General features: G+C 42.1%; 1 protein-coding gene across 8 annotated transcripts in view; it reads right to left on the bottom strand.

Annotated features, from left to right (window-relative positions):
• Positions 1-27,587, bottom strand: part of grin3ba (glutamate receptor, ionotropic, N-methyl-D-aspartate 3Ba) — a 179,377-nt gene that overhangs the window by 11,717 nt on the left and 140,073 nt on the right. For all 8 annotated transcript variants that reach the window (XM_077562151.1, XM_077562141.1, XM_077562169.1 and 5 more), the window contains 6 exons: positions 22,288-22,784; positions 21,081-21,355; positions 19,154-19,390; positions 14,181-14,327; positions 12,812-12,957; positions 7,870-7,985 (listed from right to left, as the gene is read on the bottom strand). In XM_077562151.1, the coding sequence (XP_077418277.1) occupies positions 7,870-7,985; positions 12,812-12,957; positions 14,181-14,327; positions 19,154-19,390; positions 21,081-21,355; positions 22,288-22,784 (1,418 nt within the window). The remainder of the gene's footprint in view (positions 1-7,869; positions 7,986-12,811; positions 12,958-14,180; positions 14,328-19,153; positions 19,391-21,080; positions 21,356-22,287; positions 22,785-27,587) is intronic.

Genomic DNA, 27,587 nt, shown 5'->3' with positions numbered 1-27,587 from the left:
TTTTCGCTGACGCTCTCGTCCCCTCAAAGTTTTGGTTTTGGCTCCAGTCCAATTCAGAACTTGTTCGTTAAAGTTGTGGTAGCGACTCTCATATTCCTTGGTCTTGTTTCCTTTAGGCTTTAGTCTTGACTTTATCGCGTCTATTTAAAGTGTTGGTCTTGACTTCATCTCGACTCAAGTCTGGACTTGGTGTCAGTTTCTTAATGACTCAGTCTAGAGCAGAGGGCATCGAGGGCCGCAGTCCTGCAGGTTTTGCGTGTTGCCCTTCTCCAACACAGCTGATATATGATCAGCTCATCAGCAAGCTCTGCATAAGCCTGATAACGATCCTGTTGATTGGAATCAGCTTGTGTTGGAAGTGAGAAACCTACAAAACCTGCAGGACTCCGGCCCTCGAGGACCGAGATTGCCCACCTCTGGTCTAGAGACCTGGTCTCTTCTCCTTAAAGTCTTGGTCTTGACTTGGTGTCAGTTCTTTCAACTCTTGGTCATCACTTGGTCTCAGTTCTTTTAAAGCCTTCATCTGGACCAAGTCTCAACCCATCAAAGTCTTTGTATTGACTTGGTTTAGGACTAAGTAGTACGCAACTGTTTTTTATGTGAAGACTGCACAGTGCGATACCGCCCTCTTTCTCAGATCCAAACAAGTGCCGGATGACCTTTCACTGATGGGTCAGTGATGAATGGCTTTACAGGTCGACATCTGGCATGGACGTCAACATGCGTGAGCTACAGGAGTTAAAATATGAAATATTTAGCAGATGTTGAGTTGCTCTTGTCTGCTGGATGGCAACACTTTCTGGCAGCGTCTTGTAATACCCTCTTAAAGCAACAGTGTGGAGCGTCCTCTGCCGCAATTACTGCTGTTTATCGCCATCATTCCGTTGCTTTTTTTCCCCCCCTCGCTGTCTTATCGCCGCTCGCTTTGTCTCATCCCGTCTCCTCCTCCCGCATCGCCGCCGCAGACGTACGTCGCCGTAACCGTCGTCGGCCTCGCTGTGCCCATTTATTGAACAAATGATGGAACGCAAGCAGGCCGACACTTATCATTCCTTATGGACTATAAAAAGCCACACAAATCTCCCCTACGGCGACACACGCACTTCAGGTTTCAATCTATAAGACTTCTCAGCGGGCTCACAAACGGGAAAGAACATGAGGTGCACTTGCATGATCAAATAATAGTGCTCAGGTTTGATTGCCACTGTTGATGAGATGTTTACTGTTGGGATTATTAATTTGACTCTGTGTCAAATTATTAAGAACACCTCACAGTCTGACGCAGGGAAATTCTACATGACAGGATATACTGAAAACTAACCCTTGTGTCTTTAAGTCGAAATTTATATTCAGTGTTTCTGTACATCCAATTTTTCTCGCATTAATTGTGTGTAGAGAATTAAAAAGCTCACTGAAACAAGCTTAGGCTGATGTTTGGTAAAAGCGGGTTCTATCATTGTGACCCAGTTTAAGTCATTTGCTCCCAAAAATGTATAAATACGTTCTATTTTAAATGTTTTAAGTGTCCCAAAGACATATTTATACGTTTTTTTAATGCTAGAGAATACAGAAGGCTTTGATGCAGCCTCTCAACTGCAGAGAACTGTTGAAGAAATGGTAGTTATTACAAAAACGGCCAACAGGTGGCAGCAGAGCAAAAGAGATCAACCAGGGCCATGTTGAAAAAAAAAAAAAAAAAAAAAAGCAAATTTAACCACAGTTCTAAACAGATTCGTAAATAATGATCAAACTTAGCTATATTCTAATGCTAATGCAAAATGGAAACAGTCTCTAATCTTTCTTTTGGTAGGTTCCAAGTTTTTATAGCAATAGAACACAATATTCTGTGGGCCTTGCAAAATCAGTCAAAATCCAGTAAAACAGCCGGGAGCGAATGGGATCGCTTCAGTGAAAATGGCTGGGAGTAAATGAGTCAATAGAACACTATAGAGCACAATAATTTTGCGGTGTTTAAATATAGCCTATATTTATAAATGCCGTTTCAAATGAATTGGATGCACCCTCAAAGCCACCAATCAGAGTAAGCTAGTCACTAGAGCATAAGGAAGTAACATTTATTGTCCCTTTCCTAATATATTACATGTGGAAAATTGCTAGCCACTTCACTGTACCCCAAAAAAAAAAAAAAAATCTGACTACAATAGATGCACTTTTTTTTTCCCCCAAGTCGTCCACGAAAATTATTCCATGATGCACTCCTGGCTCCCGACCCACCAGTTGAGAACCACTGCTCTAAAACGCTTCACAATAATTAGCCACACAAGATGGCAAACACGGTGCCTTGTCCAACAAAGTGTCAATCAAAAGTGAGCGTAATTATACCTGTCAAGGCAGATTGCTTGACGTGAGCTCAGTGTTACGAATCTCATTAGATGGTGCAGTCGTCCCTAATGAAGTGTCTGCCGACGTCTGGCAAAGACGGCCGTACGTAAACAAGCACGCCCACCGAGACCGGCGTTGTGTTTCTCCTCACGTCGCCGACACCTTATCGACGACGCCGAAGCATCAGGAAGCGCTTAAATGGATGGCGCCGACGACCGACAGCGCCATCCATTTGCCTTTTTTTAATCTCCGAACGGGGGCGTGGCGATGATGCATTGCGACCATCAACATGCACGACAACATTTTCCGCCGTACTTCTTCATATCTTCTTAGATTATCTCATAATTGTTTTGGGAATGCAGCGCGTAGCGGGTCTCTTGGTTCTTACGCATCCAATTTTGAAAGCATTTGTCTGAGTTAGGATCGCAGGTGATCTAGCGCCTTTCCGAGCTGACCCAAATGGATTTATGGACTGGTCCTTCGAAATTGCGGGCCAGTCTCTCTTTTTCTTTTTTTTTTTCTGGGGATTTTTTTCTGGAGCGCTCAGTATTATTCATTCGGTAATTTTACCGATTTGACATGTCATCATCATTGCTCTCCTTTTTAATTAATTTTTTTATTTTTTTATATGTGGGTGATTATGTGTGTGTGCGTATTCATTAGTTCACCTAAAACCTATTAAAAAAAATCCCATACCGTTCACCTAAACCGAACACTTCCAGCCAGAGTCGTGAGGCCGTCAGGAGAACCGAGGAAGGACCAAAGAAAAGAAAGTCTCTTATGGTAAAATGTAGGAAATAATAATGAAAAAGCACTGCATCGGCCGGTCCAGCCCTGAGTGTCACGTTTTAACGTGTTAAATTTCATGTTTTAACATGGTAAGTTTAAGTTTAAAAAAAAAAAAAAAAAAAGGCCTCTCGCAGCCCTAGCCATGTTGGGGTGCTGGCATATTGGGGGTCCAATGAAAATGAATCAAAATGGCTTTAACTCTTTGACTGCCAAAAACGTTAAATAACGTTTCGTAAAATCCTATGGAGGAGTGCCAAAGACGTTAAAAGACGTTTTTTTTCAAAACAGGTGAAACTAACCATTTTCTATTGTTGATTACTCAAAAACGGAATAAGGTAGAAACAAACTCTTTTTTTTCTGATGGAAGATGAGAGTCCAATCTTGTTTTGGCAGTATGTGTGTTTCCATAGTCCAAACACATAATTTTCTATGGACCTTGAAAGATCAGTCAAAATGCTTAAAATCGGCTGGCACCCACGGCATCCCTTTTCTGAAAACGTCTGGCAGTCAAAGAGTTAATTTACCCATTTTGTTTTTCCCAAATAATTGTGAGTAAATGTTTGTTTGTCCTTCGGTCCCTTGCGATTGGCTGGCAACCTGCTCCCGCGTGCCTCTCGCCCAAAGTCATGGGGGGGATTCGCGCCACTTCACCTGCAACCCTAATGAGGATCAGCGCAATCGAAAAGGAGCGAATGGATCCAATTTTTCTTGACGCTTGCATGAAAGTCAAGCGAGTAAAACTTTCGATGTGCTGAGCGAATCTTCAGACAGGCGTTCTTGTCTGATGGATGACTCCCTCGCGGCACAAAAACCGGCGTGACAATAACAGTTCAAACCTTCATATTTCATTTATTTACACAGTGCGGACGCAACAAACAAAGTCAAATGGCCCGATTGATGTCACGATCTACTAACTAAAGTATGGATTTTTAATCATTTTGAGCACAGGGAACCTTTGCAGGGTAGATTTTTTTCCCCCATGATCCTCTCATAATTCGAACAAAATAACTATCATTTTGTTAGCATAACAGTATATATAGTTGCCTAAAATAATCATTGATGTTCAAATTTTTAGTACATGCCGCGGGCCGCTGAAAAATGGATGGCGAGCCGCAAATGGCCCCCGGGCCGTAATTTGGATAAGAATTGTGAAGTATCCTTTCCAGTGTTGTGCTCATTACTAAAAAAAATAATATCTATTTAGTTACTTAATTTGAAAAGTAACTCAATTACTCTGATGATTATTTAAACAAAAAAGTAATGTGTTACTATTAAAAGTAACTCTTTAGTTACTTAAAAAAAGAAAGAACATACACCGTTCCTTTATGCTAAAGTAACGAGCGTATTTCCATGTCGAAAAACTTGTTTTGCGCTCGCCTCGACTCTCGAATCAGATACCCGCCCACAATGTGTCTTCTTCGTTGGTACGGCAGCGGCAATCCTTTGTAAAGAGGAAGTAGTAGAGCCATACATTCATTATTTGATTCTGAACCGCTTATCCTCACGAGTGTTGCACATTTGAATTATTAAATTAAATAATTTATCAACGGTGACTAACGCACCACATTGTAACTGTAACTAAGTTACTGTATTTAAAAAAAGTAATGTGTTGTATGTCAAAAGTAACTAAATTACACTAATGCGTTACTAGTAATTAGTTACTGCCCAAAACTGATCCTTTCGTCCTTTAATGAAAGTTTCCAAAGTTACTGAGAGGCTAAATTGGGTTTTTATTCAACTTTTCCCATTAAAAGTCGTCACAGCAGACGAGACGCGAGCGGCCTGATCAACAGCGGCGGCATCTGTCGGAAACGTGCCCCCGCCAAAAAAGCAACAACAAAAAAGGCAGACGATCGTCTGCTTGTTGCAATATAATTAATGGGCCTGTTGTCGGCGTGGTCTCCCCCTCGCACCTTTTCTGCGGGGGGACTCGAGGAGCGATCGTCCGCCGTCTTTCCGCAGCACAAATCATTGCATTAATTCTGGCCGTGTCCTCACCTTCTGTGCTTTCCCTTCTCGCGCTCGGGGTGAAGGTTTGTCTTGATTAGGCGACTCCGTTGGCCGCCTCTTTTATCACTCAAATGAAAGGCGGCCCGTATCTCCGCCGCCTTCTCCACGTTTGCACTTTATTGTTCTCGCGCTCCTGTTTACTGTGCAATCCTGGTTCGTTTCCTCCCGTCCCGTCCCGTCCTCGTCTGCCTTTCTAAGCGGTTAATCAAGCCGACGTCCGGCGAGTGGCGCTCGCTAGGAAAGCTGGGCGGCTCTTAAGGGACGCCGAGAGTCGAGGTCTTTCCGAGTCCACGATTTGATTGATGGAAATGATGTGGTAGCTCTCGTTTGTTATTTAATCATACGAGGATGTTGCACTCACCTCATTCAACCTTACAGGCCTTTTCACACTGCACTTGCTCAGTGTCAAAGGCAATGCCAATATTTGGAAGTGCTTACGTTGCAGCCTACCAGGAAGTAAACATGGAAGGTTTAGGATATATTTCAATGGCTCAGATGTGTGGTTATGTGTACGACGAATATGAATATATTTTTCTAGGTTGTAATTAAGTGGGGCGTGGTTTCAACGTATTTAATGGACACACCCACAGTGGTTGAGTGCAGAGGTTACGGCATGATTTTTATCCACCATTCTGAAACCTCATTTCATATATCATCACCCTCTTAACTCATTTGCTCCCAAAAACGTCTAAATACGTTCTATTTTAAATATTACCATGCTCCCAAAGACATATTTATAAAATGTTTACGTTTTATTATGCTATAGCATACAGAAGGCTTTGATGCAGCCTCTGAGCTGAAGAGAATGTATGAAGCAGTGGGAGTTATTATAAAAACAGCCAGCAGGTGGCAGCAGAGTATAAGAGATCAACCAGGGCCATGTTGCAACAAGCTGTTTCCCCAAACTCCAGTTAAACAGCCGGGAGCGAAAGGTGTTGCGTCAGTGAAAATGGCTGAGAGTGAATGAGTTAAATTAATTGCCTAAGTCATCTTTTTGCCTAAATCATCTCCTCATGATGCAAATTGTAAACATTTTTTGTGTTTCCTGAAAAAAATTACGAATTAAGAAAAGAAGAAGAGAAAGATTTTTTCTTTTTTTTTTTTTCATCATTCAAATTTGATAGTTTTGCTGACAGCTCTTCTCTGCGGCATCAAATTTACAAGACAAATTGCATTTACCTTCACTAATAAGGACTTTAAAAGGAATATACATTTGACTATTTTCCCCCTAAAATGTTTAAAAAAATGTTTTCCTCTATTTTTAAATAAATAAATAAATAATCCGCATTTAAACGCCCACTTTTTGAAAAATTACGCTAAAAATCCAAAAAAAACCCCAAAAAAAAACCCAACGACTTGCCCAGCCCCTCCAAAAATCTCCAGAATTCTGCATGCCACCCGTCCCTCCCCTGTAAAAGAGCAACACAAAAAAAATCGAAAACGCTGAATTATTTATGGTAATAAAGAAAATGTCAACGACATCTGAACTCTAAATACGAGACACACACAACAACTTTTCCTTTTACTTCCAAAAGCAACATGAACATAACACAAACCTGAATTACGTCAACCTATGTTTGCGGATGACCCCTAAAAAAAAAAAAAAAAAAAAAGGTCATTTCCATCTGTTTTCTGCGCACCGATGATGGATGTTTGTGCATTTGTGACTCGTGTGTGTGAATGTTCTGGACTTGATGAATAATAGATCGCGCCTGCGTACGTTTAGCCCGCAGTGCAAGTTCATGCGGTGAATCACTGCTGCCACTCTCGGAGATAACATACTATTTGATCCCTTCCGCCGTCTCTCTCTCTCGCACCGCGCGTGTGTGTGTGTGTGCGCACGTGTCAGAGTGTGTGTTGCATGACAGAGACGCCCTGTGGTCTTATAACAACGTGTGCGTTGATGAATAATGTGCAGCTCATGCTACTGTACAGGTACATTACTTACTGTGTGTGTGTGTGTGTGTGTGTGTGACCCACATTGTATAGGGGGCTGTGTTATATGTTATCCAGTCAGAGATAAATCATCTGCTATAATTCCATACGGTTACATATACTGATTGGATAGGATAAGAAGTCTCCGCCCACACCTCACCTTTGAAATATGCTGTATCCCGTTTTTGCCATTCTGTTGTTGAAGGTTCATCTCCTAGGACAGTAGTTGTAATTTTCTATATTTTTTTTTTTTTTTTACACCAAGCACCATTTTAAAAAAAACCTACTTAATAACATTACATAACAGTAACGTCGTGTTCATCAAAAAAATGTGGAAGAGATTCTTATTCTGAAAAAGAAGAGACCTTATTTTTGAAAAAGTATAAAGTGGTTCGGTATCCAAAACGTAAGAGTTTAAAATAATTTACTTGAACGTACTCGAATGTGTTGTGACCACCTTATCTTAGATGGCGCCAAGCAAGTTCATCTCTAAAACCCGGCCGGGTCCCAAATTTATGATTTTCAACAGCCAATTTGCTACTCAAATCACCCATACGTGCACAGCTCTAGTAGTGATATAAACCAAGATAATGCAAGAAATACATTTTTAAATAATTTTGGGAAATTTAAAAAAGAGCAATGTATTTTTTTAAATCTTTAAATTAGATTTATTTTAAACATTTTTCTGAAACATTTTATCTACTGTAGACATGATATATTTTTAAACCGAGTGAAGAAAAAAAGAGATACACACTGTTTTAAAGTTGGTGTTAAGAGTGTGTTGAAGCCAACCTTCAATGGCGAAGGGCTTGCCCACCGTCAGCAGCTTACAGTCCGCATCGATGGACACCTCGAAATCCAGCAGGGCTTTGTCCATGATGAAGGCATCTAGAGTTGGAGGATTTGTCCTTCACCACCAACAGGCACACACACACACACACGCACACACACACGCACACACACACACACACACACACATGCACACGCGCCATACGACTTAGACGGGAGCATCTCAAAACACAAAATCAGCTTGATTTGATTTTGAAGCAGTGCTTCTTAATTATTTTCTGTCCGCCAGGAAGAAGAAAATATTTCGCTGGTCTCAGGTTTTGTCAAATACATTTCAGCATAAATCTGATTTTTATTTTTTATTTTTTTTTAGATGCATTTTTCAACCGGTACAACTTCCGTACCGAAAAATACGGTACTTATATTTCTGTGTTTTAATGTTGATCATCACGGTGGAAAAGCAATTTTTTTAGGGAACCACTTATCTACTATATATACATATATATATATATATATATATAGATATAGATATATATATATATATATCTCTATATATCTCTCTCTCTCTATATATATATATATATATATCTATCTATATATATATCTCTCTCTCTCTCTCTCTATATATATATATATATATATATATATATATATATATATATATATATATATATATATATATATATATATATATAGATATAGATATATATATAAACAAAATCTCTCTCTCTCTATATATATATATATATATATATATATATATAGATATAGATATAGATATATATATCTATATATATATCTATATATATATATAGAGATATATATAAACAAAATCTCATCGTTGACATTTTTGCCTGCACTGAAGGCATCTAGAGAAGATGGAGATGTCCTTCCCCGCCTACACACAAAAGCAAACACGTGTCATACGAAGTCTGACGGAGCATCCGAAAACACAGCTTCACTAAAGCGTAAATATAAAGTGGTGGACGCCATTAAGTGCATCCTAGTGTAAACACATATATCATTTAGCTAAGCCGACAGCCTCTGTGGCAGGCCGATAAGACTTTGGACACACTGCCAAAGACTCTTCTTCTTCTTCTCCTATTGATCGGCCTGAACCTAATTGACCTCTAATTATAGAGCGCTCCTCTTTGCTGGCGAACAACGGGCGGCTGAAGATAAGTGTCGGCGCAACAAAGTGGATTTAAAGCGTCTAAACACGGCACAGACGTCGAGTTGGGAGAAAACAATCACGCTGGGAAGGACAACAACATGCAAACCACGTTTACATTTCTTACAAGCTCGCTAATCGTGGCAGGATTATGTCCCGACTACTAAATGCATTACAGAATCCATGAAAAATATCAACTTAACCAAATGAAAACAGTGGGACACATCTGGACAAGTGTTAATATTGGTATATTTTAGTTTTAGAATTTTCTCTAACAACCTTTTGTGAATTATTGTATTCGCTATAACAATTTTTTTTTGCTTTGGTTTGATGTATAAATGCATATTTTTTAACATGCACATTACTATGTTTACATTTTTTAGAAAATTAAAGCATGTATATTTTTTGTAACTTAATGTCATATTTTTGTGTGTTCTTTATCAGAGAATACTAAAAAAATATATATGAAATTAAAAAAAAATATAGCAATGGAAAGAAATCCCATATTTTTATTAAGATGGAACATACGGGCAATGAAAACAGCAGGGGTCGCAAAATACAACCCTGTGGAACACCATATGACATGAAGCAGAGCGGGACTCATATATATATATATATATATATATATATATATATATATATCAATAATTTTTTCAACTAAATTAGCAACTGGAATGTTCAGTTATTTTTAAATTATGAATCAATTAGCATTTTTTTTTTGAATGTTTTAGATAATTAGATTTTGATTGTAATTTAGAAAATTTTTAATTTTACAAGAAAAACTACTGATCTTTAAAGTTTTATTATTTTTTGTAATAATTTACATTAAAGTTGTCCTTTTTTAAATTATGTACAGTTCCTGTCATTAGATTTTTTTTTCTGTCAATAATCCACAGAAATGGAGGTGGGACGATGAATTGTAATTATTTGTATTTGCACTTTTCTTTCTTTATTCCGCTCAAACTCACTTTCTCTTTTATTCATTTCCCCCCCAATTTACTTGAATTGTATTTTTCCTTAATCCAAGACGAATTGTCGGAGAATATCAACGCAATCAGACTTAATTCCCACCTGTTGACAATGCTCCACCTCCAACTGCGAGGAACTACGGCTTTTTCATCTGCTTGGCAACGAATGCATCCCGAAGGAGATATGCAGCGGAAGGCAAAGTGAAATGTGAGTGCGGGAACGGAATTGGACCGCAGATTTGAACCCTTTCCTTCCATCAAGGGAACTTGAAGTGAAGTTGATGGCTGTTAGAAAATCCAAAGTTGTTTGTTTATATTCAGCCTGCAGCTGCTACATTTGATTGTTTTTTGATTTTTGTTAAAAGCATTGCGGAATTTTTTTTATCCCGTTAACAAAATGATTGTTCAATTTTACGTATAATTATTTTGGGGTCAAAAAGGAAGCCAAAAAATTCCAAAATCTGTCATTTCAATCACCGTTCAACTTTGACAATGTTTACCGTTTGACTTTCTAGAGTTGTTGTAGTTTTTTTTTTTGCTATGCTAGCAGAGCAGCGGTGTTTTATTGTTTACCTCTAGCGAGGCCTGTCAGGCACAAAGAAACACGGAGAAGGGAAGCGGACGGCGTCTTCTGGGACATAAACACACTGAAGTTACCCGATGCTCCACCTGGGTGGCGCACATCACAACGTGCACGCTTGACTGGAGGACGGAAGCCTTTGTGTTATTTCCTCGGGGCGGAGGCGCGCTTGTTTGATGTGAGTCTTGAGGTCCAGACTTGTTATCCTCTAAGATCTGCCGCGCTCTCATCCGATCGCGTTGTCTTCCTTTTTTTCGTCGTCTGTTTTCCGCTCACGTGCCACGCAGTCACTCAAACGGCCTTTGAATATTTCTCGCCTTATGTCAGCAAGTCGCTACGTCGGCAGTGCAACAGGCTGACGTGGTAGGCCAATACAAAATGAGGGCTTGACCGATTAACCGCCAATATTAGTGCTTTTAAAATCGGCAAAAAAGAAAACGGTCAATTTCATTTAAAAAAAAATTTAAAAAAATCTTGACACATGTTATATGTGTAATTATCACATTTGTAAAATATGAGTTATGAAGCAAAATCCAACCGTTTTTATCCATCGCAGGGGGCGGCCATTTTGCCACTTGCCGTCGACTGAAGATGACATCACAGTTGCTCAGGGCTCAGGCAACGACCAATCACAGCGCACCTGATTTCTGAAGCTGAGCTGTGATTGGTCGTTTGCTACCTGAGACCTGAGCAACTGTGATGTCGTCTTCAGTCAACAGCAAGTGGCAAAATGGCCGCCATCAAAACTGCTGGATTTTGATGCGTAACTCATATTCCACTAACATAATATTAACCAGAATACCATATTTAGACTTGTGGGTGTGAATAGAACAAATTATTGTCAAGAAAATTTTGGGGGGGGGGGGTAACTTCCTCTTTAACACATTAAAGCATAAGCACATTCAAAAAATAAATAAAAAAATAAAAAATGCAGATTTAGCTGATTTTACTTTAAGTTTTTTTACTCAGCAATTTTCTTTTTTAATGTTAGTTATTTGGTTATTTTTTGTTAACTATAATAACCCTGGTTGCTACTTTGTTATTGACCAATCTAATGGAATAATAAATAAATAAGCAACAATAATATATAAATGATGATGATGATGACAATGGAAACAATTTGTTCATCCAAACTTCTGGTCGTCTGTCCATAAAAAGTTCACCTTTCCGGGTTCACCTTCAGTTAATTGCTTGCGTTTTTTTTTGGTGGTCCGTTATCATTCCATTGGGGGCGTCTCAATTAATGTAGTAAACCTGAAATAATTTCCTTTTTAACCATTTGAGTGAACTTCGCGATAACCTTTTTTTTTTTTTTTTTTTTTTCAAATAAAAGCAAGCTCCTTAGTTTATTATTTGTCCCACGCACACACATCGGTCTTTCACCTTGTCCCACTTGAAGGTTGGATTTGTATTTGTGTTTGCTGACTTTTCTTCTTCTTGTGTCGGCCTATCGGCTTCCTCATCTGTACACAAGGTTGTTGTCGCGCGCGCGCGCGTGCGTTCATCCTGAACGGCAAACTTTGCACAAGCGTTTTGTGCGTGTTGCTTTTTAAATAAAGATTTCCATTAAGGAGGCGTGACATTGTGTGCTTTACTGTTTTGCTCGTTGCCAGCCTTTAAAAATTGGAAACGCAAATTCAATTGTTATGCACGAGGAAGACAATCTGATAGCATTTTACACGCAAACACACCTCAACAAAATTTGGCGAACAAAGAGTCATTGGTCGGTCTATTACAATTACTAGTTTGAGTTGCGAGTGGGGCTATGACACTCTCAAAGTTTTGACACATTGGTGGGTCTACTAGACTTAACAGGTTTAAGTTATTGGTCAGTTGAAAAAAAAAAAAAAAAAAAAAAAGTTATTGGTCAGTCTAAGAAACCTACTAACATGAATACGTTTTTTGTTCGTCTATTACACTTACTAACGTGCAAGTAATTGGCTGGTCTAATATAGATACTAGCATGTTAGAGTTTTGGCTTGGTCTTATCAAGGTGTGAGTTTTTTATCGCTAAGATAAACTGAGTTATTGATCGGTCTTACAGAGTTACTGTTGTTTTCATAGACTTGCTAACATGTTTTTTTGGCCGTTTTGGAGTGATTGTTCGGTTGAATTCAATATTTGGGAGCACTTACAAACAATTCACTACTGGTCCATCGAACACGCTTGGAAAAAAATTGCAGTTTATTGGCCAGTCTAATCCACACGGTGAAGTTCGTGTCTTACTTGAGCATGTGCACGCCCTCGGGGGTGGTGGGCTGGTTGAAGCGCCGCATGTAGTCGTGCATCTCGGGGAAGCTCTTCCTCATGTAATCCTCGGCGCTGCTCTCCCGCACCGTGCCGAACCGGAAGCCCAGCGAGGGATGATGCAGCTGCCGGAAAGCAGACACACACAAAAAGTTTTTGGCGCTCACAAAAGACGAAAGAGGAGGATGGCACATCAAATCCCAAATCAAAAATCGATTTACTCATCAACGGGTTTGAGTAATTCGGTCTGTTAGCGAGAGCCACTACATCGTGATAACTTACATTGATGTTTCTGCATTTGGCAATTTATTATTATATTATATTATTAGTATGGGATTTTTTTTTTTTTAATGGGCTTTAGGGTGAACTGATGAATACACACACGCACGCACGCACACGCACGCACGCACATGCTCACCCACATACAAAAAAATATATATATATATATATATATATATATATATATATATGTGTGTATATGTATATATATTAAAAAAAAAAAGAAAGAAAAAAAAACTTTTCTTTTTAAATTTTATTTTATTTTTTTTTAAAAAAGGAGAGCAATGATGATGTCAAATCGAATGAACAATACTGAACAAAAAAAAAAAAACAGGTTTGAGTTATTGGTCGGTCTTATTCACTTTGACTTACAAACAGGTTTGAGTTATTGGTTGGTCTATTTCACTTGTGCACATTTTTGAGTTCTTGGCCAGTCTAAAACAATTATACACAGGTTTTAGTTATTGGTCGGTCTAATAAACGCAAATATTTTAACCATTGGTTGGCATAATACATTAAATTGATAGGCCCAAGTGATTGTTCAGTCTACTGCACTTTAACTTAACAGATTTGAGTCATTGGTTAGCCTTATGCACTTTATAATAGGATTGAGTTATTGGTCGGTCATTTGACAGGTTGAAGTTGTTGTTTTGTCAAATACATGTACACAGTTTGGAGTTATTGGTTGCTGTATCAAATTTACTAACTAACACTATCAGGTTTGAGTTATTGTTTGGTCTAAAATTTTTTTTTTACACACATTTGAGTTGATTTGTGAGTCTTAAACATTTTTACTTGTGAGTCTTTGATCAGTCTAATGCACTTAATAGTTATTGGTCAGTACTTGACAGGTAGACGTTATTGTTTTGTGTAACTACACTAACAGACAGGCTTGGGTATTGGTCACTCTAAAACACTTACAATCATGTTCAAGTTATTGGTCGCTCCAATAAATTTTTGTAAAAGATTTGAGTTATTGTTCTGTCTTAAAAACTAGCAGGTTTGAGTCATTGGTCGATCTAACAAACCGGTTGGGAGTTATTGCTCGGTCTAACGCTCCGAGTCGAACCTTATCATCGTGGATTCCCGACACCTGCTCGAAGGTCTTTTCGCCAACCATGACGGCGGCCAGGTTTGCCGTGTAGCTGGAGAGCACCAGGAGGCAAAAGATGGCCCACAGGTTCATCAGGAAGCGACCCGTCCAGCATTTGGGAGTCTGAAGGAGGGAGGTGACAAAAAAAGCCTTACAAGAGGCCAGCCAGTCTTCTCAGACGAGTGACAAAAGCAATCAGCTAGTTTTTTTTGGGGGGTCTCATTTTCTTATTCAAAGGACTTTTTTTTTTTTTTTTTTAAGGGAGCCTTCCAGGTATTGACAGAAGTTCAGTTCCACACTTAAACCTCTCTATTCTCTATACAAATCCCACATTAGCACCCAATTAAGTTAATTGAAAAAAGATGGCCTGGCGTATTAAAGGAAATCCAACAAAGGGGAGCCGTTCGGAAGAACATCTCGCCATGAAATTGTCAGCCCCGGGGATGGAACTCTCTCCCCCACTTTACGCCGGCCTCACCCCACCCCTGAAAGCCAATAATTTATTCCACCAATTAAAATCCACCTCACGTAAGAGAAGACGGGGGACGACTTTCTCTGGTTGTAAAAGCTCCACACTCCACCGTAAACCCGGGTCGTAAGTGCTTATTACAAGGTGAAATGGTGGGAAATTTCTGTGAGCAGCACATTAATCAGCCCCTAACCTCAATGGTGACCTTTTTGTGGTGATGTAACAACAAAGGTCACCTTATCTTAAAGTAGACGAGGGAATTCATGTTTGTTTCTTTTGTCCTCCAGGGTTTCCCTGCAGCAAATACATGCAGGATTAAAAAAATTTTTTTTTATTTTTTTTTACTATGGGTTGCTAGCAGTTTGTTTATTTCTATCGAGCATGGCAGCGGTTCTCATGAAAAACTCTCAAGAGGAGCCGTTGTATTAATCATGACAAGTACCGTAAAATTCCATTAATAACACGCACCCGTGTATAATACGCCCCCCAAAAATGATTATTAACTCTTTGACTGCCAGACGTTTTCAGAAAAGGGTTGACGTGGGTGCCAGCCGATTTTAAGCATTTTGACTGATCTTTCAAGGTCCATAGAAAATTATGTGTTTGGACTATGGAAACACACATACTACCAAAAAAAGATTTGACACTCATCTTTCATCAGAAAAAAAAAGTTTGTTTCTACCTTATTCCGTTTTTCAGTAATCCACAATAGAAAATGGTTAGTTTCACCTCTGTTTTGAAACAAACGTCTTTTAACGTCTTTGGCACTCCTCCATAGGATTTTACTAAACGTTATTTAACGTTTTTGGCAGTCAAAGAGTTAAAAAACATTTTTTTCTCTCTGTACTTGTGTATAATAATTTGCTGGTAGCATTTATTATCAGAGTGAATAATATGGATGAATAAAGATTCACAAAATAGCATGTTTATGTCTATTTCAAGTTGGCTGTTATCATGCAGAACATTAACCATCACATGAATTACATAACACACACATTACACCAGACATTGTTAAAAAAAAAAAATTCTTAAGAAGAATATGTTGCACGTGCCCTCAACTAATCTAAATACTTTGTGATAAATATTGCGTTCTTGGAATAAGATCTGTTTTCTGGGTTTGGTCAAGTCATCGCAATGCAAGCCTAATGGCAGCTGTGACTTTACAACAGAGTTAAAAAGAAAAAACATAACCGATCGCCGTTATGATCAGAAGATGGACCGATTTATATTTGAAAAAAAAAAAAGAAGATAAATAGAATTTTGTCTTCATTTGTTTTATAAAACACGTGTGCCCATTAAAAAAGAAAAACATGGTCGGTGCTGGATTGCACTTTCCTTTCTTTTCTTTGATCCTTCCTCGGGTCTCCTGACAACCTCACGACTCTAGCTGGATTCTGAAGTATTCAGTTTAGGTGAACGGTATGAGATTTTTAATAGGTTTTAGGTGAACTAATGAATGCACACTCACGCGCACATGCTCACCCACATACAAAATAAAAATTAATTAAATTTTTTTTTTTAAAAAGAGAGCAATGATGATGACGTCAAATCGGTAAAAATTACCGAATGAACAATACTGAGCTCTCCAGAAAAGAAGAAAAAAAAGAAAAAAGAAAAACATTCAACTCAAAATGTCCAAATGAGCTGTTTAGATTACAGGAAAACATCTTTAAGCCTTGTTATTTTACACATGAACCCTGTAAGAATAAGAATGTTTCTGCCTCATATTGCACTTAAAAGTTGCGTTCTTAAATCCTATATTAGGACATTTTGAATTTAATGCAAAAAGAGCTTTACAAAATAAATGAAGATAAAGTACTATTTATCTTTTTCTTTTTTTTGCTGATCCCAAAAACGATCCGATCTGTGACTCAAATGCGTGATCCGATCCGAACCGGGGCTTTTGTGATCCGTTGCACAACTAATGAAAATGGATGAATTAATCGGCCTCATTTTTATTTAACAATGATGAGTCAGTATACTGTATAGTATAGTATATGTTTAGACTAGTAGCCCTCGTTGCCTAGTTTCCCTAGCGTACTTGTTCCCCTTTTAAGAATGTTAAAATGTTGTTTAGATCTTGTCTTAACACTAATACTGTATGTTCCTGTAAGTTACGGTACCTAATTGGATTTAAAAGCATTCCCTGGCAGCTTTTAAATGACGTTGGCGTCCTTGGCCTCGCTTAAGAAAGTGATTGTTTGGCTCGGATGCCGTGCAAAAAAGATGCTGGGGTGAAGTCGTTTTCACGGGCGGCAGGATTGCTAATGCGGGCAAATCTGTTCATCAGCAAGGATCAAAGGCACGACCTTTCAATTAGGCGAAGGTCTCACTAATAACTCGGCCTCTGTTCTCGTTCATCCCCGAGACATTTGCCAGGCTTTCTCTCGGGATTGCGGTGCTTATTATGATGGCTTGCCAACTCGCGGCGGGGCGTTGGGAGTGAATGACATTGATGTTGCATATTTGGATTTGTGAACGTGCAATTCATTTGAGCCGGCGTATGCTTTTCAAAACAGATATAAAGAGGATAGGGGTTGAAAATGACCTTGCGTTCAGCAGAGTTAAGCAATGTGGAAACCGAGACGGAGTGACAAGATTTGAACTATAACGATTTGTTTATCCGTCAATTTTCCTGTGCTTATCCTGGTAAGAGTCACCGGGGAAGAACAAGTAGCTCGGGAGGTGAACTGTCTCAGGACAACTTCTCCATCTCCCTCCGGGGGGATACAAATGACAGTGACAAGATTTAAACTAGAATTATGCATTTATTCATCCATGTTCCTTTGCTTATAATGGTCAGAGCCACGAGGGAAGAAATCTTGGGAGGTACGCCCAGCCCAAAAATTCAAGGACGTGATTTCTCCGTAGTTCTATGCCGACATTGCCTACCCAACTGGACAGCCTGGAAGTTGGAACACTTAACCGGAGCTCGGGTGGTCGAGTAGTAGAGTCTCCCAAGCTGAAGATCACGAGTTCGGTCCTCAACCCTTGTGGAAGACTTACGCCGGGAGCGGACGCGGCTCCATTGGTAGAATACGATTACCATTGATCCGATTTAATTATGTATTCATCTATCCATTTTCTTCCGTTTATACTGGTGGGAGTCTTGGGAGGACACCGAGGCGCTTTCAGGAGAACTGAGAGACGCGGTGCGCCTCCAGAGAGTCTCCTATGATTTGGTTATGCGCAGAATACGTAAGCGGGGAGGCAAACTTCCACAGCGCCATCGGGAGGATAAGTGTGACTAAAATTTGAAACTACAAGTATCCATTTATTTACGTTCATCCTGGTCATGACATCATGGGGGGGGGGGGGGGGAAGTACTGGGAGGTTACTGAGGGGTTACAAGGCCCAGTGAGGGGGGATAATTGTTGGGTTGTCAGTCTAGCCCAGAGTCTCCTATGAGTTGGATCTTCCTCGAAAACCACACCAGAAAGGCATCTGCAGATGCCTGAGATACTTTAACTGGCATCTCTCTCTACAGGTGACCCTCAAACACCCAATGAAGGATAATAAATTCCGTCTTTTTGTATTTGATTAAATTTTACTTGCTACTACTGGTGAGGGTGGGAATGTATTTCAACCAGTTAATGACCACAACAGTCCAATACAGCAAAATTGGTCATTGATTAATTCCAAGTCCACCCTAAGATTTCCTTCCAGGTTGACATGACTGCCGATCTTTACCAAACAGACGACTGGGCCACGTCAACAGACAGTATCCAAATTTGAGGATCTCTACAATTCTCGTTTGATAGTCGGCAGTGGTCCAGCCGACCTTTCAGGGACTCAAGTCCATTAAGTTTTACATTATACCCGTTCCTCAGAAGCACACACTTTGAGGAACTGCAACATTTTATACACCTCTGCCTAAAACCTGTCAGGGAACCTTACGGCCTGCTTGCAAATCATCAACGGTGATAGATTTTTCAAAAAGAGTGCGAAGAGAACATTGGTCTCCCGTTAACAGGACCATGACCACCCGCCTGGTCACCCTGGGCCAGTTCCGTTTCTCATCTCCGCTTATACGATTAACCTTTTCAACCCAACGTGGACAGCCTTCTGTCAACTCTCTCATGATGACCCTCGTTTCTTTCTGGACTCGCGCCTGTCTCAAACTTTGCGCGACTCTCTCTCACGGGGTGCGCCTCCACCGCGTTCGCACCCCCCCCCCCCACCCCCAACTTCATCCATCCCAATCATGTCGGTCATAACTCTTCCAATCTCTGTCGAGACACTTACCCTTGCATTATCCTCCCCGTGGCTCCCCACTTCATCACTGCCTAACGTCTAACCTCGCCCTAAATCAATCTTCTTTACTCCCCGGTTATATTTTTGTATTTTTGCTGCAAAACCCTCTTAAATCCTTTTTGGAATTACCTTAACTGCTTTTGTCCTCTTGCCTTTCCTCCATTTCTTATCCCACCTTGCTCTAAACAAAATGCCCATCGATCAAGGAGATGATTACAATGTTTACCTTGGTGGCGACGGTGCGGCCGAACAGGATGGCGTAGCAGAGGTTGAGGGCGGAGGAATAGGAGAACACGCGCACCCTGTTGCGCCCGTGGGGGGTCATGCCGAAGGGGCTGTTCCACTCATACAAGGTGAGGAAAAGCGCGGTGAGGTGCAGCGTGACGAAGATGCCCACCCACATGGACCAATGAAGGGGCCACATGAAGGCACCGATGGGGGCTGCGCTGTCCCGGCTGCGGACCTGCGAGAACCAACAATTGTCAACAACGGTGTAGTAGAACTTATATTTAAAAAAAGAAAAAGACAAAAGTGTGATTCATTTGCTCCCAAAAATTTAGAAAAACGTTATATTTTAAATATTGTCCCAAAAACGTATTTATACGTTTTTTTATGCTAGAGCATACAGCAACTGAAGAGAATGCTTAAAGCAATGGTAGTTATTACAAAAACGGCAGCAGAGTATAAGAGATCACCCAGGGCCCTGTTGCAAAAAAACGCCCCCCCCCCCCTCAGTGTTTTAAACAGATTTGTGAATAATGATGAAACTTAGCTATATTGTAATGCTAATTGCTGCGAATGAAACGAAAACAAATAGAAATATACTTTTTTTTCTAATGAAAGACAAGACTAATCCCTTCTTGTGGTAGTCCAGTAAAACAGCCGGGAGCGAAGGGGGTTGCTTCACTGAAAATGGCCGTGAGTGACTGAGTTAAAGAAAAAAAATCACACGTTTTTATCATTATATTTTAACTCAATTTTGGCAGTGAGTCTATTTTGTCAGTGCCTTTGCAAGTCCACTAGTGCTCATTGTGCTGTAAAATAGACCAGTTACACGCTTAACTTTGTGTACCATTTCCCTCTGAAATCCTTGAGAGAGCCGTTTCAGTATCCGCAACATATTTTTACCACCAGCCTGAGGTGTCTTGTCGGTAAACACAGCCAGCCGTAATTAGCTTGTAAAAACCATCCACATAGTTTACCATTTTGCACATTTTGTCTACTCTGGAAGGGCAAGGGAGTTTTTTCCTTTTCTTACAGACAGATGAGCCTTTATTCTGAAATGGGACCCTACTGTCAGATCACATTATACATCGCAGTGCGTCAGCTACACGGGGAGATGTTAACAAATCAAACGAATAACGGCAGCGTGTCTCAGGGCTCCGCTCAGACGTCTCCTCCCGCCCGCGCCTCTCCGAGACGTTACGGCGTCTTAAACTGCTGCTCGTTTTTGGAATTTCCATAATTAATAGGCCCGGCGTAAAGCGAAACTAATTATTCACTCACTAATGAACTCCTGTTTGCTGGATGAGAGGGGCCAAAGGGTGAAATCTAGCGGTGGGGGCGGCGGACCACATTCACATTGTGGCAGAAATGACTGAATGCTGAAGAGGTGTAAAAAAACTACTCATACTTCTAATCAAGTAAATAATTAACTCTTTGACTGCCAAAAACGTTAAATAACGTTTAGTAAAATCCTACGGAGGAGTGCCAAAGACGTTAAAAGACGTTTGTTTCAAAACAGAGGTGAAACTAACCATTTTCTATTGTTGATTACTCAAAAACGGAATAAGGTAGTTTCTGATGAAAGATGAGAGTCCAATCTTTCATTTGGTAGTATGTGTGTTTCCATAGTCCAAACACATAATTTTCTATGGACCTTGAAAGATCAGTCAAAATGCTTAAAATCGGCTGGCACTGGGGACAACCTGTTTCTGAAAACGTCTGGCAGTCAAAGAGTTAAGTAAAGAAACCTTCAAAATCGACTAAAAGTATTTGTACTTGATTACTTCCCATCACTGGCTGAATACAAGCAAGACAGGGAGCTGACTGAAGATGTTAGCACATTGTCAGACATGCCCTTCGATCCCCGCCAGCATTAGGATGCCAAAAATACCACAAATTGAACTAATGATGACCGCCAGCCACCGTACCAGGATGCCGAGGCTGGTGGAGTAGAAGGGCGACGTGAAGTCAATGACTCTGCTCCGGGCCGAGTTGATGGAAAACGAGGTGACCGCCATGTCGGCCGTGCCGCTCCTAAGGTCTCCCACCAGGCCGGTCCAGCGGCCGCCGCCGCCGCTCGTCGCCCCGTACTTGCCGTCCCCGACGATGTAGAGGTCGAAGGTGAAGCCCATGTCCTCCGCCAGTTTCTCCAGCAGGTCGATGCAGTAGCCGTAGCAGCACTTGCGCAGGTCCTCCGGAAGGCCTGCGATGGGAAGACCATGACGTGGACTGAATTCTGACGAAGCTCCGAACTGAAAGATTAATGCTGACTCTCGTGTAAACACCCTTTTCACACTGTGCTGGTTCAGAGCTAGAGCTAAAATACTCATACTTGCAGCTTGCAAAACCGGTTCCAGACTATCAACATCTCATTGCTGGTCTCGAGGGAAGTTTGTCAATTGCATTGGTTGGTAAGGGGTTGGGATTCGAGGGGTGGGGAAAGGGTTACGGGGCTAGTCAACAATCCAATAAATATTGTCACATGGCACTGGGGGGTTAGTGTTTGGTGTTGTTGTAAAAGGATCATGGGTTTGAGGTGCAATTATTAGGGTTAATGGTTTGGGTCTTAGGAGTTAATGAGAAGAGTTAAGTAGGATGTTAGTGGCTCTATGGTAGGGTGTTAACCCTCCTGTTGTGTCTGTTTCTTAATGTTCATGTAAATGTAAGCCATTCTAATGCTAAATCATGAAAATAAAATTAAAAAAATCACAACGCAATGCAAACAAACAAAAATTCGAAAGCAATGGCACAAAGTTGAACCCAAGTTTTTTGTTCCCCCACCCATCCTAGATTTTCATAACAGGAGGGTTAAGGTTAAGGCTTAGAGGTTAACATTGGGGTTTGGATTTGAGTGATGAGGTTTAGGGTTGGGGTTAGCTTTGGCGACCTTGGTCCAGACCCTCAGTTAAGGAAATCTACATAAACAAGCTAGAAGAAGTGAAAAAGAAAGAGCAAATCGAATTGAACTAGGCTCGCTTGTTCAAGATTATCCCGATGGTGTTCATCAGGAGGCGCGTCAATTTTAGGATGAAAATTCAGGGGTCAAATCCTACGGAATATGTGGACCCAGATCTGTCGAGTCTATCAGTATGTTCTTGTATAACGTCCGAGTAACCAACCTGAAAGCAAACTTACCAATGCCTTCCCAGTCTGTTGCTGATGCATTGGGGTTGTGCAGCTGGTTGAAGAGTCCTTGTATCACCTCCGTCCTGTTGGTCCTGGGGTCCAGGCAAAGCTGTCCGGCGGGACACAGCCCATCCTCGTCCACCTCGCGAGTAAACACAAACGGGTGCTCCACCAGCGTCACCACCCGCAGACGGTGCCCCTCCACCGAAAGTCCGGGTCTCCAGCGTCCCCCGGCGTTAAAATCACCTTGACCGTCACCTCCCCTGACCCCGGCGCCGAGACCTTGACCCTGGCTGCTGCTGAAGCCTCCCACGAGTCCATGGACGCCGCCCTCCAACTCCAGCCTGCCTCGGGACCACTGGCCTACAGTGACCCAGGCCGGTTGGCCCAGGGCGCCCCTCTTGAGGCTCCAGATGTGGAAGAGCTGTGAGGAGAGTACTCTGGAGAGGCCGGCGTCCACCTGGATCAGGCCTGTGGCACCAGTGAAGGTGGTGTTGGGGAAAAACCTGGATAGATAAAGTAGATAAGAGACACACACATAAATTTAGTAAAGTAGATGTAAACATATCAAAACAAACACAGGTTTGTGATTTGACCAAAGTGAAATTGTCTGAAAGCCGGGGGTTTGGGGGCCGCTGGCACCCAGCTAAGGTCCAGCTCATGGGTTTTCCGTGTTTTTAAGTACTTTCAATGCACTCACATGACAAAGAAATAGACAAAACAACAGCATACAACAGCCGCTACTCCTCCGCGTTGAGAGGAGCCAGTTGAGGTGGCTCGGGCATCTGGTTCGCATGCCTCCTGGACGCCTCCCTGGAGAGGTGTTCCGGGCATGTCCCACCGGCGGGAGGTCCCGGGGACGACCCAGGACACGCTGGAGAGACTATGTCTCTGGGCTGGGCTGGGAACGCCTTGGGATCCCGTGGGAGGAGCTGGCTGAAGTGGCTGGGGAGAGGGAAGTCCGACCCCGGATAAGCGGTAGATAACGGATGGATGATTTATGGTCTCCAAATCAAAGCAGGTCACAATGAGGAGACTGAAAAAAAACTTCTGTCCTCACCAAGTGATCAATACAAGATCAATACCTGCATTCACCTGATTTGTGGTCCCCAACCAATACGTCCCTTTGACATGACTGCGTCGACAAACTTTTATCTGATGATCTGCTTTCAGGGATGTGATTTGACCAAAGTGAAATTATCTGAAAATTTAGCCGGGGGTCTGGGGGCCGCTGGCACCCAGCTAGGTCCAGGGCTCATGGGTTTTCCGTGTTTTTAAGTACTTTCAATGCACTCACATGACAAAGAAATAGACAAAACAACAGCATAAATTTTCAATGTATATTGAACTATCCCATATAAAATGGCAGTTTTAGTCAACTCAAAATCAGTCACATTCAAAAACATTGGACTGCCTTTGCTTTTAAAAACTATCACTGAGAATATCATCATATCTAACTAATGTGATTACTAAGTTGACACATAAATAATGTTGAAGAGTTCAAATTTCATGAACAAATAATTGTATCATGACCAAATGAAAAGTAACTCATATTAGAGCATACCACAAATGTCTTTGTTATAGCAGAAGGTGTTATCAGTCGGAGTCATGTGCATACACAATGAACTACTAAAAAAAAAATAAAAATTCGGATTTTTTTTTTTTGGGGGGGAGATAAAAAAAAGCGGAATTCCGCGAATTAGCGGAAAAATCACATCCCTGCAAACATTATCAAGACTTTCTAAATGTATCTGAAAAAATGACTGTTCTATCGTTGTCCAATAAATGGTTGAAAAACAGGTGAGTGACGATGGCTCTCATTTCCCACATGTGCGGGCATTATTGGTAGTTCACTGAAAAAAAAAACATAAAAAAAATGATCGCTTGAAAATGTTTCAATATAGCTTGGGCGCGAGTGATGAATCATGATATCGTGGGTGAAGACTTTATCACCATGAGGTACTTCAGTCGTCCTTCCAATAGCTCACATTGCTCATATATCCATAAAAAAAGACATTGCACATACCTTAAAAACAAATTTGGTTCAAAGTGTCAAAGCAGAATTAACATCCATTTCCTATAACGCTTGACCTTTTTAGGGTTGCAGGTGAGCTGGAGCCTACCCCAGATCACTTTGACCAAGGGTCGGGGGTACACATTTGACTGGTCGCCACTCACTCAACAGGTCACGACCAAACATTTACAGACATAATCACATCGGTAGGCAATTTAGGGTGCGTTTTTGAAATATGCGAGGAAGCCAGAGTATCGATGAGAGAAAATACAAAAGCTACGCAGGAAGGTCGGAGCCAACTTTGAAGCGCCGAACCTGTTAACGGTGGCGCTCTACCATCATCATCAAAAGCATTTTTGTCTTCTAAAATCAATTGCAAGGATCTCTAAGCAAGTCATCGTTTGGCCATCCTGTCAGTCGTGAATAAGAACGCCTTCACGGTATGTGTGTCAGGAAGCTTGAGCACTGGGCCCGAACCCGCATTGGAATCACAAAACTGCGAGGCAGTCGCGGTAAACACTTGGCCACTGTGCCGCCGGGAGAATAAACAGCCCGACTTTAACCAAACGAAGGAATGGAAAACTGGGAAAGAGGCAATCAAAAAGGTTAGAAAGGATATTGCAGTGGGCCACGGTCTGATAGCGGAGCTTTAGCGAGTCATCTCGGTTGGGGGAATTGCATCTCCCGGAAAGTCATAATTAAAAGTTAATGTGGAGCAGCGCGGGGTCTTCTCCGAATTGGAAAAGTCCGTACAGACGAGACATTGCTATGCGTCTCACTCGCTCAGTGGCTTCCACACGGGGATCTTTACGGTGAAATACATTAGGAGGAGCAATTATGGCCGGCGCATGAATCTCCGCACGGCCTCTTGAACCGTGTGCGGCCAATGTTAGCTCGCGTCCTAGCCTTTCATTGGGGAGGCGGAGTCTCGATTTGAAGCCGTATGAGTGATGGTTGATCAGATCTTGATTGGCGTCGGCTTTCTGGAAACGGCACGGCAGGTTGTTTAAATGTTAAAGAATGCAGGGATCACCGCGTCGGATATCGGCGGTGAACCGTGCGTGGACTGTCGATCTTCGTCTTTCCTTGTTTTCGACGCTCCTATCACGGGCTCAACGCAGAAAAATCGACGTGCGTGGAATGTAATCCCCTCCCATTAAGCATGAGATATGCTTGGTGAAATAAAAAGATTAGATTGATCACACGGGTCATTAACCTCAGCTCCGAGTCGACTTCCGTTTGCGAATTCTGCCGGTTTCTTTTTTGCCCCCCCCGGCGTCATTATTTACTTCAACGGCGCTATAAGCAATTTATATAATCCGTCTCCCGCAAAAATCTTATTCCGAATGCACCTGGTGTCATCCTCGTTGCCTGCCGCTTATGTTTCCTCATCAGCCGCCTTGACAATAAAAACCCGAGCGCTTCCCCGGCCTGGGATGCTGAAATCATTCTTGGTAATAGCGCGGCTGAATCATCATACACCAAAAGACAGATGATTCACCAAGGCGGCCCCCACACGCTTTCTTCCAAGATTTAAGTGAATTTGCTTTATCAGTATGTGTTGCCGTGCTGGGGCACGGACAACACTCTTGTCCCGTAAGCGGCAAAGTAATTAAAGCTCATGTTTCTTTTTTTTTTTCGGGGAGAGCTCAGTATTGATCATTTGACATGTCATCATCATTGTTCTCCCTTTTTTTTTTTTTTTTTTTTGGTATGTGTGTGTGTGTGTGTCCGTGCGTGCGTGCGTGCGTGCGTGTAAAATAAAAAAAAGAATTCCCATACCGTTCACCTAAACCGAACACTTCAAAATCCAGCCAGAGTCGTGGGGCCGCCAGGAGACCCGAAGAGGGACCAAAGAAAAGAAAGAAAAGCGAAGCCCAGCACCGACCAGACACCACCCACCGGGCCACCGGCCCACTCGGGGGGGGACAGGTGACCGCAGCACTGCTCCATGCTGCGGCCCGCCCCAACCGATGCCCCCCCCCCCCCCCCAGTTGTGTGGTGCATTAAAATTGGAGGGGAGCTGCAGGGCGGAGACGGTGTCTCCACCCTACCCCACTCCCCCCCAAAGTGTGTTATGTGCCCTAAAATGTATTGTGCAAAACTAGTGCCGTGAGTTAAGAGGAGCGACCAGCTGGGCCCCCCCCCCCCAACCGGGCGGGGGGGGGGGGTGGGTTGTGAGGCGCATCCGCCCACCAATCCCCCACCCACCCCACCGGGACCCCGGCGGGGCTCGCCCCCCGGATACCGGGGCCCGCCCGAAGTGCCCAGAGGTCCACCGGAGCGGGGCGGGCACAACACCGATCCCGCCCACTCTCCCGGCCCCCGGAGCGCCGAGCTCATGTTTCCGATCAAAGTCTTATCCCCACTTTTTGAGATTTATGTGAATCGATGCGTAGAATCCTCCAAGTATGTTTTTGTGCCAGGTCACGCACCACACGGGTCCCGTACACTCACATCTCTTATCAAAGTTCTTTTTCTCCACCTTTTTGAGGATCAAGTGTCACAGGGTAAGCGTAGAACCCCCCCCCCAAATATGTTTTTGTGCCAGGCCGGAGGCCGCCTCTAATGGATGAGTGGATGTGGCGGGGCATGTTGATAAGTATCCCCGGCAGCGTCAGCGAGGAATGACTTCCTGTCAATAACACCCGGCCCGCCCATTGCCACGCTCAAGAGTGAATGTCAACAAAGCGGCCCTGGTAAGTAATGACTCTATCAGAGCGTCTCAGGCATTCGTCTCGCCCTCTTATCGCTCCATCTTCCTCCGGAGGGAAAGTTTACTCCCCTCGGGGACGACGCCCGACGCAGCTTGTTTTCAGGGCTTTTAATCTCTGGCGGGGGATGGAATCAGTGTCCAGCGAGATTGCAGCCATTTCAGATTCCTCTCCATCAACCTTTTCCGTTTTTTTTTTTTTCCCAGGGCTGCTTCGACTTCATTGTGACTTAATTTGTGTTTTTCTTCCTCTCCTTCCGGCTTCCCGTGTCCCCGCGTGTGTATTTTCTCTTTAATGTTCTCAAGGGAATAAGCAGCGGCGTATTTTATGATTATTAAAGGCAGCTGAAATAGAACCGCAGCCAAAGTTTCTCCACCTTTTTAAGGCTATAAGTTTATTCTTGGCGTGGTGACTCAGTGAGCCCCCCACCCTACCTTGCCTTCAAATTACCTTCTTCTCGAGGTTAATATCTATTTTCCTCTCTGTTAGACCTTGATTACTTACCGATACAGATTACATACACCACTAGTATTTTTGATACAAGTAATTTCAATTAACACAATAAGATGATTGTGAACAAA

The sequence above is a fragment of the Vanacampus margaritifer genome, chromosome 1 (genome assembly GCF_051991255.1).
Source record: "Vanacampus margaritifer isolate UIUO_Vmar chromosome 1, RoL_Vmar_1.0, whole genome shotgun sequence".
In the NCBI taxonomy this organism is placed as follows: Eukaryota; Metazoa; Chordata; class Actinopteri; order Syngnathiformes; family Syngnathidae; genus Vanacampus; species Vanacampus margaritifer.
The sequence above is the reverse complement of the archived record's forward strand: the minus strand, read 5'-3'. Positions and strand labels throughout refer to the sequence as shown.